At 42.1% G+C, this 12,511-nt stretch overlaps 1 protein-coding gene across 1 annotated transcript; it reads right to left on the bottom strand.

Moving 5' to 3' along the window:
* Positions 1–1,282: 1,282 nt before the first annotated feature.
* Positions 1,283–5,573, bottom strand: LOC103530093 (glutathione S-transferase). Its single transcript, XM_008495631.2, has 6 exons — positions 5,487–5,573; positions 4,639–4,690; positions 3,579–3,711; positions 2,842–2,983; positions 1,832–1,963; positions 1,283–1,501 (listed from the first exon to the last, which is right to left on the bottom strand). Exons 1-6 carry the CDS (start codon positions 5,571–5,573, stop codon positions 1,382–1,384), a joined length of 666 nt encoding a protein of 221 aa, XP_008493853.1. The 3' UTR covers positions 1,283–1,381.
* Between the last annotated feature and the right edge of the window lie 6,938 nt (positions 5,574–12,511).

Genomic DNA, 12,511 nt, shown 5'->3' with positions numbered 1-12,511 from the left:
ACAGGCGTCCCTGAAGGCTCAGGAGGCAACTTTTTCCACTGGGCTGGCAGCGGGACTGGCGGAGTGCCAGGCGGGATGGAGGTGGAGCGGGGCTGGAGGCTGCCGAGGCGGCAGTGGGGGTCACAGCGATGGAGTGACCCGGGCAGGGTGAGGGGCGGGAGCTGCCCGGGTCAGGGTGCCGGGGGCTGCAGGGCCAAAGGTCGGGGGCTGAGCAGCGGCTGGAAGGGAACGGAGCTTGCACAGCAGAGAGGCGGCAGTCGCGGCCGAAGGTTCTGGCTCCGGTTCCTGACAGCTCTCAGCAGGTGCGAGTGCTGCCCGAATGCTTCGGTCGGACGGGAGGGGAACAGCTTTTGCAACAACTCTGGTTGCTCTACTGCAGATAAACATCGGGGTTTTTTTCCTTTCTTGATGGCTAAAACTGGTTCTTGCCTCATGGCATTTCTTACAGGGAAACTATTACTGTTAGCAAGAGTTTTAGTGCCCTGATTTTGCCCAGTTCAAAACTTCCAGTGCTAGAGCTTGAGTTAGTTTTAGGGCACTGACTATTGCGTTTAGATACTTGGTTTGGAGTTTAAATAACATTCATGTTAACGCTTTTGTGTACAGCTGCATTGCTAGCCTCTCAGTAGCAGAGCTTGGTTTAAGTGATTATAATATCTGACTTACATTTAACTGAGTTTAATGTAAAGTGGTGAAAGCCAACATGAAGTCCTACATTTCAAGGTCTCACTAGTGCCTGACAGCCACCTGGCTCCTCCCCAAGCAATAAGTTATCAACTTTACAGGTGGTGGCAAGCATTCATCTCTTAGTCAAGTCTGCAAAGTGCTGCTCGAGTAGACCTTTTGTTAATGCAAATGTTTAAATGCTTAGTGACACAACAGAGGTGCAGCAGGACCTCTGGTCCCCATGTACTCCAAATTAAGTTCCAAATCTGTCATCCCCATCAAACAAGAACCTTCAGGCTTTGCGTGGTGTTTCCCAGAACGGATCACTACCCACTGTTTAGGTTAAGCTCTCTTCCTTTTCCAGCAGCTCTGCAGAATGCTAGAAAAGCAGAACCAGAGAGCCCTTAGGTATTCAAGTATCAGCAAGACTTAGTCACTGGTTTGGAGTGCAGATGGTAAGACTTTATTTCAGCGAATCTTCAAAGTGATTTAAGACATCCTATGCTGTACAGTGTAGCCCCTCAAGCAGGAAACTGTTTCATTTGAACATGTATGATCATGTAGATTTATTTGGAAGGGTTTGCAGTAGGCTAAAACTAGTCCTGTAGCTAAGGAGAGATCTACAACTTTTTCACTTTTTTCATTAATTTCACTTTGTAAATTTCAGCAAACACAAAGACATTGAAATAGAGATTCTGAGAGTTTAGGCTGCTGCTCAGTAGAAAATTTTTACTATTTTAGGTGCTTCTTCTTCTTTTGTTGGTGGTTTCCTCTGGCTGCCAGGCTGCAGAAATTTCTTTATTGTAGGGATATCACTTATTCTTGCTTTAAAACTCTAGAAAACAAAAACAAAAAGAGCACTGACCTTAATAACCATGGTAACTGTCAGGCATTTAGATTTTTTTTCCATGCTCTAAATATAACATTATAGGCTGACCCAGCAGGAGAATCTATTTGCTTCATCATATTATGGTTTTGTGGCTATAGTGACTTAAAGTGGCAAAAAACGTCAGTATCTGAGACCAGCTACAGATAGTAAGGATATTTGATTTTCATTTGATCTGTCACTTTTTCTTCACCATCCCACTCCTCCATATTTCCTAGCCAGTTTAAATCAGTGGTCCTTCTTTGATTCATGGGCCATTAAAACTGTTCATTCAGTTACCTGCAAGAGTGGAAATTTGTCAAGTATGTCAGGCTTGCACTCTTCTGTTGTTAAAATGGTTTCAAGTAATTGCACATCTGCCCTGCTAAAGCGGTTGCCAACGAGAAAGTCTTGTCCGTGGTCTTTCAAAGCCTAAAAAGAGAGAACCAGAAGTTTTGGTTTGTTTTTTTTTTTCTCTGTGTGTGATTTAATATATCTTCAAAGAAAGATCATCCACCACATAGAGTTATCCTTGAAAGATGGAAATGCACTAAGAACATCTGTAGTACAAACAAATGATCTGACCGTGCTGTCATCCCAGCAGAATTTTTGTCCTTTCTCTTATGCATTTCTTTCTGGCAGTTCAGGTGTAGTCCTCCTGCCTTCACTTCTGTAGCTCAGGTAATCAGCAGTGCTGTGGTGAAGGCTAAGCTCTGTGGGACACAACCATCACTGCAAATGCCTACACAAGATTTACAGGAGGCTTGAGTTCAGCCCTGGGCATAGTGAGAGTATCCTGGACTCTTTCAAATTGTGAGCAGCTCCTTCTCACCAGTTTCCTCTTCAGCTTTGGGAATATTGTGTTGGGAGCTCTCCACGAGTAGTCTGTGCCTTACGGTCCTGACATCCAGCTAATCCATCCTCCCTTTTGCTGCAGAAGGAGCTGTAATGCTTTACATAGCATGTATGCTACAGGGGGGTTCTGCACTTCAGGAGGGAACTTAATGTAAAAGCTGATGCTAAAGTGTCTTTTGTCTGAAACAACATACAGACTGAAACAGGGACATTTGGAGAGCTCTGTGTTCTGGGTTTTTACACCTCTGCATCTCTCCCAGATAATTGGTGCCTTCTGTCCCCTCGACAGAGTCCTGTCTCCATCTCCATTCCAGCCCTACCAAAACCATGACATAAATATTTAAGTGGTAATTTTTCTTCTCTGTTTCCCTCAATAAAAATTACTTGCGTAGATCCAGGATGGTGTCAGAAAAACAATATGAATTAAGCAAGTACAATTACTCTTTGCCACATACCTTCTCAAAGACTGGGAAGTATCTGTTTGCGGCCTTGTCCACAATAGTAGCAAGATGTTGCTCCCTTTTTTCTGCTGGTTGGTAAGGATAGGTCATGAGTAGCTCGTTCAGATCCATTAATCCTTCCACATACATATCGATTCTGAAAGGAATAGGTCCAGCTGGTCAGTTCAAAACACAATAGGTCAGAATAGCACAACAGCTCCTGGCACATCTTCAAGCAGTTCTCCCACAGTGCAGTAGCTTTGGGGAGCAGAGGAGGAGAACTGTGGGTGCCAGACAGCTGTGAAGTGCCTAACAAAAACCAAAAAGGCTGTACCTCTACCATTTTCTTCACTAAGGATGATATTTCAAGAAACAGTTATTAATTCTAATTCCTGGTTATTAGAGAGAGCTTTCTTGTTTCCATCAAAGACATTCCCCTGAATCTGATGTTTAAATGCCTGCTGCTGACAAATGCAAGAGAAAATGAAAAGCAGCATCAGTAAAACAGTTGACCCTCTGCTCTCCTGGCTGCTCTCTTCTGATGACTGCATTAACCTTTGATATTGATGAATGCACCTTGCACTCTCTTATCTACCTGGTTACTGCTGTTGTGAACATCACAGGCAGTCATGGTCAACACGTGCTGCATGAAAAGCTGCAGTGTCACCCTGAATTTAACTGTGAGCTGAGATATTCTTGTTACACACTGGTGTAGTATTAACTGAACTCTAAAGGTGGAACTGTTACAGTACAGGGCTCTCTCCTTCAGGTCCTTCCCATAGAGGTTGTGTTTTGCTGTTATGTAGTTGCAAATGGCTCTTGTCTGCACCATCTTCATCCCATCGATCTCCACCATTGGCACTTGCTGAAACAGCAGGGATCCACCTAGGGAAAAGGGGACAAGACAAGGAGATACCCAGTCTCTCAATGAGAGCCATTAGTAGGTGTTTGGGAAAGTAACCACCCATCTTATTTTTACTTCTGACAGTCTTTCTTACTTCTAAATATGGCACGGGAAAAACTTACCACAAAGCCAAGAACCATTTCTTAGTAGCAAGTTAATAACGTATATAGTATTATAGAAATCATCTTCTTGAAGTTCCTTAAAATATGAAGAAGAACCCACATGCAGAAACTTCAGCAACTGCTGAAAAGTACCCTGAAATACTGATGAGAACTGAAGAATCTGACCCCTGGTGAGATACTTTGTGTCATGCTTTGGTAAGTACAGAAATCTGGACTATTTAAGACCTTGTCAATATATACTGTGAATACAAATGTCCATAATAACTTTGTGACAACCATATTGGCTTTATACAATGTCATGGGAACAACGAGTGGTTTTCGAGAGATCCCTTCAAGAGCTAAATATCGCACAAAAATTCCTTAAAGGTCTGTAGAAACATTATTTTAGCAAGGAAAAAGTCAAAATACCTCCAGGAACTGATCAGAGAAGTAAGTCAGGGTATTTGCTTTATGGAATCATATTTCTTGACTCATGTAACTGATGAGATACATCCAGGTTTGTGTCTGCTGTAAGAAGTTTATGCAGAGAAACCACTTGTTGTTAAGGACACACTTTTTTTTTCTTTTGCAGGGGGATCAAGTCATTACTCCTAAAGGAAAGCAGGATGACCATGCAGCAGCTGGGTGGCTCATACCACCCAACACACTGCAGTATGCATATGTGGTACCTCGTGTACAGTCTACACTAGATTTTCTTTTTAAGAGATGTAAGATTTAGATGTTCTAAGAAAAACTGTTATTAGTAGTATTTACTTATTTAATTGTTAACAAGTGAAGGAAACTTACTCTTCTGCAACTTTATCAGGTCATCCTTTTTTTCCAGGAAGCATTCTTCAAACTGCAGGAAACACAGAAGTAAAGTTGTGCTGACATTGCATGTCTCAGCTTCTGCTTTGCATGGACAGTGAGTGCACAATGTGCTGTGTTTTGAGGAGCTTTACTTTGTTAAAAATGTATCAGATTTGGAATGGCGCCTTTGAAAACTTACTTTGCCTCTCTGACATCCTCTTCTCTCTTGTTTGTGATTCATATGTTTGTGTAGGTAAGTTTCTGGCTAAAGCTGAGGTGACAGAAAGGCACAAAACCTGCTCTGCTGAGTAAAACTGTATCAAAAACTCACAGCTCTTAAAACACAGATCCCCACACTTCCTCTCTAGTTTGGTATCAGGGAGTGTTAGAGGCAAAACCAGTCACCCTCTCTTTATATATATATACATATATATAAATAAAATATACATTATCTCCCAGTGTGAGCTGCATTGTAGTAGGCAGTATAATTTTTTTTTTTTTTTTTTTTGGCCATTTTGGACACTGAGATTTAACTGAAGGTCTTCAGGCCTGAAAGTGCTGAACCCCTTGGATCAGGACATAAGAATCCATGCTTCTGTGGTGTTAATTCTTTTTCTTGCACTAGCTACCCGGGAGAAGCATTTATGATGCTACCATAAATATTTGACTTATGGTGCTTAGAAGTGAAATGGGAATTTGCCCCCCTGCTTAGGGTAACAAAGTCATTATAGTTGGCTTGGTTAGCCATGCTCTAAATGCAGGGCTGCTGGTCAGTCACATTTTTTGTAAGGAACAGTAGAAAGAGATATTTATCACATGCTCTTAATATAAAAACAGAGGCAAACCTCAACACCAGCTGCTGCTATCAGCCACCGTATTGTTTCCATTCGGCCTCGGCCATCGAAGTAGTGCAGCTTGGGTTTCCCAGACATGTTTCTGTTGCCTTATTTCCTACTATCTAGAATTAAAGAAGTACATTTTGCAAAAATACAGATTCAGAATGCTGTTTCTCAAGCATTGATCAAAGTTGTTTTATTTGAAACCAGTTATATATGGTCCAAGACTCTCATCAAATTAGTAGAGCAAGTGAAAGACTCTTTTGAGAGACTGCCTTGTACCATTTTGCTTTACATTATCTTCTATATGTGCAGTTTAGTTAAGCAGAACTCTGTACTAAGAGTGATTTACCTGTGTCAGAGAACAAGCAAATCAAAACCCATTTGCATCCCAAAGTGTTCTCCTTTGACCAAAAAGCAAGGCATTCAAGATAGACTGTTCTATGTACTTTGGCATTACCTCAGGATACAGTTTACTCTTTAATCAGATACGCAATAAAAATTCAGCATTGGCTGTACTTTCTCCAGTAGCCATTAAGCTCCATTTTAAAGATACAGAAAGGATTTCTTTTCCCCCCATTGTAAGCATTCAATGTCATTTAAAACAGTCCTCAATCTCATTTCTTTAGGAAAGCACCTGAAGACATTTAATTTAATTTTGTCTCTGGTAACTTTAGACTTGCCTTTACCACAGACAGAACCAAAATGCAATACCTGCTTGGTTCAATTCCAAATCTTTATTGGAATTTAAAACAACTATTTCTAAACACACTGTCACCCCCGCATTCAGAACCAGTAAGTACATGCACATCAGCAGCAAACATGCAGACAGTGCCTAGTTTATACTAACTTCACAATTCCTAACACTGTGTCAGCAGTAAAGGTGAAGCATTAAGAGCATCAAAAGCAGATGGTTAAAAATCCCATATTCCCCATGTAAATAACATGCCATCTTCTCTACACTAGGAAGAAGTGGATGAGAGTAAGCACTCTATATTTCTGAGATCTACATTTCTTTTTCTTAAATCTGTACACATAGAAAGCACTTAATTAGTAATTTAACATTTGATGGACATAGCCATGTTAATAAAGTACATACAAGTATTTAATCCATAAAACCCATTCACTGACTTAGTTTTAAGTACACTATGCATGTCCCAAATCCCAAAAGCTTACCTCTTATCCAGTATAACTCACTCTAAGCTCTCAGTAGCTTTGCCTTGAGATTTTATAGGTCTGTAGTCCCTCCTGCAAAGAGAGCTGCAGGCACTTCTCTGCCAATGGGAAAGCCTTCTTCTTAAAAAAAATTCTCAGTTTACACACTTCTCACCTAGAGAAAAGGAATATCTAACTAGTGCTGGCTATGCACAAATGTAAGATTCTTGAGAGATCATAATCACTGGGAACATCGTGCCAAAAGGAAATTGCATGCCTTCTCATTTAACCTGCTAGTTAAAAAATAATCAGAGCAGCTAAAAAGCTTCCACGATTTAAAAACATACTATGATAGCAGTCAAAATTTTATTTAAATATTTTATGGTTTTTTTACTTTTAACAGATTACTTCTTTGCCTAAGTCACATCAACAAATTTGTCTTGAATCCTTGCTTCTCACCCTTCCCTTGTGACAGGGGATATTCCTCCAGGACATTTTTTCTGCTGAATTTCATTCTTACACATAGAAGGTTTTTTTCTGTTTCTGTCAAAAATGTTTCTTTGAATTTAACCTGGTGGAAACGCACACCAAAGGCATCTGTAATGTGTGATTCATCTGTAATTCATACTGAATGAAGAGTAGCATCAGAAGACGTGTGTATGGTTGGCCTTGGTGAGCTCAGGTCCTTTCCAACCATGACTATTCTGTGAAACTGCCCTCTACACTCCTGATTGCTTTCTTCTGATAACTCCATTGACTTTTAAGAGTCAATAAAACATGAACTCCCATCCTGCCTGTCTAATCTAGCTTGTTAATACTGTTGTAGATATCACCTGCAGGCAAGGTAAACATGCGGACAAAAATTTGCTGAATCACACTGAATGTAATTGAGCTGGGATATTCCACACGTCTTCTGATGCTGCTCTTCAGTCAGTATGAATTACAGATGAATCACACATTACAGATGCCTTTGGTGTGCGTTTCCACCAGGTCAAATTCAAAGAAACATTTTTGACAGAAACAGAAAAAAACCTTCCCTTAACCACAAGGGAAAGCTGAAGGAAATGTCTTCATCTAAACTTTTAACTGCTTCAGTTGAGACAGCATCCATCTACCTTTTGTGTGCATACTGCTGGCCTTGGTTAGGGTATCTGTAGCTCAAGAGCACACAGGGAGGTTGTACGAATTGGTAGTCCATCAGACAAAAAATTAGTTGTACAGGGGACTACCTCCTTCAGGTCCTTCCTGTAGACAAACTTTGCTGCTATGTACCTGAAACTGATCCTCGTCCCATCAGTCTCCACCACTGCTACCTCTTAGACCAGCATGTTCTATGCTTGCCAGTAAAATAAGCTTAATTGTTTAAGAAGAGCAAGACTTAAAAATGGTCATCACTGCAATGTCCTATCTTTTAGGAGCTGCCTAGTCCCCAAAAGGAACACTCTGTACCCTATAAGGCTTGTGAAGACAGCCAGCCTTCAAAGAAGGGGTCTACTCACTGACAGCACAGCCTGGAGCCTCCACCTCCAGGTTCAGGCTCTTTCCTTTCTTATATCCTTCTGTCCCCTTCTTACACTTTTTCAGGTTCTTCTTTCCAGCCTCTGAATTCCTGCAGCAGGGCTCAGTCATGTACACAGAGGTGTCTACACCATGGTGCATGTTCCAGGGTGTCTGCTGGCTTCCAGCTGCTGTGACATGTGGCACAGCATGATGGGCAGACCTGAGGGGGTGTCATGGAGAGCCCCAGGCAACTCTGCTAAGTGCAGCAGGAGTGGTACCCACTCTTGGTACCGCTGCAGTTATGTGATGCTGCCCTTGTTTTGTTTTCTGTTAACATCCAACTAAAATATTTTTTTCATATTTTATAATTAAACATAACTCTGCTTAAGAGTGTTTTATTTGCTTGCTTGAGCTGGGAGTTCTAATATTCGCTTTTAATTCAGGCTTTTTCTAAATTAAAAGATCAAACTCCACTGCTGGAAACACTGTTGGGCAGATGGACTGGACCCAAAATCTAGGATAATGTGGGAGACTGAAGATTTCCAAGCATGTACAAGTGCCTGGCAGTGAGTCCTTGGTAGCTTGGCCAGACTAACCATTTGTAGGCCTGGCCAAGATGAACCCTAGGAGATATCCCAGGTTTAGTGACTACTCGTAAAAGGCTCTGACATCCAGATTGCAAGGTAAGAAAACATGAGTTCAAGCATGAAAGCTAATCACAGAATAGACAGCTTGGGAAAACTCATCTCACCTAACTTTCCAGACACCCGCATCTAGTCTAGTTGTCTGGTCTTCTTTAAATGGGTCTAAATTCATGCAGGAGGAAACCCTCGCTATGCTCTTGAGCTACAGCTACAGATACCCTAACCAAGGCCAGCAGTATGCACACAAAAGGTAGATGGATGCTGTCTCAACTGAAGCAGTTAAAAGTTTAGATGAAGACATTTCCTTCAGCTTTCCCTTGTGGTTAAGGGAGAGAGGTAGAAATCTCCAGGAGAGGATTTAACCCAATACTGACATTTCTTACCCTATTGGAGATATACAGCAAGATGTCACTCTGCCCCCACAGGGTACAGGTTGCCTGCCCCTGTCGCTTTTGGAATAAGGACAGTGTCCTGCCTGTCAGGGTTTCCATCAAACAGAGCTCCCCTTGCAAGGACAGTGTTCAGCTTATCAGGATAACCCCTGAAGGAGCGGCTGCTCCTGTGAGAATAGGGCCCTGTTTATCAGGGTGGTTACACACATGGGGGTCTCTTCTTGTGAGAACAGAGTCCAGGTGGCTATGGAATGGGGCCTCCACCTGGGCACAGTGTCCACTTTGTCAGGGTGGCTGTATGGAGACAAATATTCTTTTGGGGATTCTACACCCTGCATGAGAATCTATTTCCTTCATCATATTATGGTTTTGTGGCTATGGTGACAGAAAGTGGCAATAACTGAGATCAGCTACAAGTACTAAGGAAATGTGATTTTGATTTGATCTTTAATTTTTTTCTTTAATTTTTTCCTCCATATTTCTCAGCCATTTTAAATCAGTGGTCCTGACTGAACAGTGGCCATTAAAACTGTTGGACTGGTTCTATACAATGTGGCCTGAGAGCCCTTACCTTCAAGAAACAGTTATTAATTCTAATTCCTGGTTATTAGAGAGAGCTTTCTTGTTTCCATCAAAGACATTCCCCTGAATCTGATGTTTAAATGCCTGCTGCTGACAAATGCAAGAGAAAATGAAAAGCAGCACCAGTAAGACAGTCTACCCTCTGCTCTCGGGGCTGCTCTCTTCTGATGACTGCATTAACCTTTGATATTGATGAATGTCCTTGCACCATGCTACCTCTCTTATCTACCTGGTTACTGCTGTTGTGAACATCACAGGCAGTCATGGTCAACACGTGCTGCATGAAAAGCTGCAGTGTCACCCTGAATTTAACTGTGAGCTGAGATATTCTTGTTACACAGTGGCATAGCATTAACTGAACTCTAAAGGTGGAACTGTTACAGTACAGGGCTCTCTCCTTCAGGTCCTTCCCATAGAGGTTGTGTTTTGCTGTTATGTAGTATTATGTTGTTGTCAGTGACTGTTAGAGGTAAAATCAGTCACCCTCTCTTTTATAATATACGTTATCTCCCAGTGTGAGCTGCATTGTAGTAGGCAGAATAATTTTTTTTTTTTTTTTTGGCCATTTTGGACACTGAGATTTAACTGAAGGTAGTCAGTGCTGAATCCCTTGGATCAGGACATAAGAAGCCAGGTTTTGCTCCTGTAGTATTATTTTTTTTTTCTTGCACTAGCTACAGGGGAGAGGTATTTTATGCTTCTACCATAAATGTTTTCTGTCATTAGGCTTTCTGAACTTTTCTGTCTACATAAAACATGTCAGATTATGTTGATTTGGGTTGGGCCTGCATTCAAAACCATGAGCCAATATTTAAAATGTACTTGCAAGGCAAACAGGTGCACACACAAACTGTTTTGCTTTCTTGTATCAGCAGGGGGTATAGAGGGAAACTGAAAGAAAGAAAAAGCCCTTTTCTCCAGTGATCCTGATGCTGACTTAACACTTGTCTTTGGGTATTTGAGAGGTATTAGTTGTTTTCCCAAACATTATGAAGAAGTGGATTATCTAGAAGCTGGTAGGTGTGCTTAGTGCTACTGAACTTGAATTTGTTTACCAGGATGTGTTTTTGCCAGGAGTTCCTTACATGACATTTTGAGTAACAATCCCAAGACCTTGCCCAAGCAAAACAAAACCAACACTGTGACTGTGGAAATTTGTGAACAACTTTCTTTGGCTCACATCAGCTGCTCCTGCTACCTTCCTGTGAGGCAGAGAAAGAGAAGGTTGTGAACAGTGTGTCACTTGCTTACAATTGCTTTTAGAGATAACTCTCCAATTGAAAGCATGTTAAGCTTTTAGATTTCCTTCTACTTCCCTCCATTTGGCTTCCATTCTGACTCTGGCTTAGTTTGTAATCTTACGTTGTGACTCCTTGCCAAATCCCAAACTGTCTCACTTATCTGTGATTAGTTCCTATTTTCCCTCCCACACTTCCAGCTCCTGGACCTTTCCTCTTTCTTGATGTGATTCTCTCCCCATGGAGACATGTCAGTATGTAAGAATGGGTGCTATCATGCCACTGACAGGTAGGCAATATTAGGACTTTCATAGCATTTCACACCTGAAAACCTTATTTTTAGAATCTTTTCATCAGCCAGCACGCAGGTACATTGGTCAGTGTCCCAGATATCTGACGTGCAGGTCCTCACTGCCCTAGAGTGAGAGGTGCCATTTAACTCTGCTGTTCCTCCAGGAGCTGTTGGAAATTCCGGAGTGAAAAACAGATTGTGTGTTTCTTCTGCGATACTTCATTCTCAAGAAACATTGAGCTTATAAGATCATACATAAGGTTTCAAAGAACTGATTTATAAAGAAAAATAATCAGGTTTGCAAGGAAAAATTTGTAGAGACATCTTTAAAAATCCAATTCACCCACAGGTGTGGGTGAAAGATAGTGAAATTAACTTAATTTTAAGATAGTGAAATTAACTTAATTTAAAGATTGTGCAACTTCTAAAAAGTAAAAGCAACCTCTTCAAGCAAATTCTTCCAGCAACAGCTCGACATGTGCTGTTTTCACTGCCTAGGGATCCCATGATGGGGGTGACAAAGGAGGCTGGTATCACACAGCTGAGCACATGGGAATCATGGCTCAGAGCACCTGGTGAGGGTGAAGCAGGCAACCACAGATCCCTGTGCTAGCACGCTGGCTGAGTGAGGAGCCATCTCCAGAGATCTTTCCAAGACCTCCTGCAGCTGCCAGAGGCTTTGGCAGTCACCACCAAACAGGATTGCCAGTCTTGTGAAGCCAGGTGCTGACACCAACTGCAGTGGCTGTCACTGCTGTGCCCAGTGGCTCAGGATTTGCAGCAGCAGTCCAGGGTGAAAGAAATGCAAGTCCATTCCTCCCTTCCTTCTGAGCTGACCCTGACATCAGACTCGAGAGTCTCATGGGTGGCACATTCTCCAGTGCTCACATTGGACCAAAGTCACTTTCCAAGAAATCTTAGGGGGTTTTTAGGATAGAGATAATGATCACAACTCACTAAATGATTAGTTAGTTTACCACCACTGGAGCCACTGGTAAGAGACATTTAGGCAATGGAATTACACCTTTAATGAAAGCTGTGCTGCTCTGTGACCCCACTCCTCCCTACCCTGTTGCTGCTCTGTGGATTGCCTCCCCCCCTGCAGACAGCTCTGGCTGGGAGGAGCTGTGACAGCCTCGGTGTCACTGGTCCCCCCAGGGCAGGTTGTGCTTCACAGAGCCACGGAAGCAGCAGCAGCACCCCTGGACTGCCCATATTTCGCTCTGTGCAA

The sequence above is a fragment of the Calypte anna genome, chromosome 3 (genome assembly GCF_003957555.1).
Source record: "Calypte anna isolate BGI_N300 chromosome 3, bCalAnn1_v1.p, whole genome shotgun sequence".
Classification (NCBI taxonomy): Eukaryota; Metazoa; Chordata; class Aves; order Apodiformes; family Trochilidae; genus Calypte; species Calypte anna.
The sequence above is the reverse complement of the archived record's forward strand: the minus strand, read 5'-3'. Positions and strand labels throughout refer to the sequence as shown.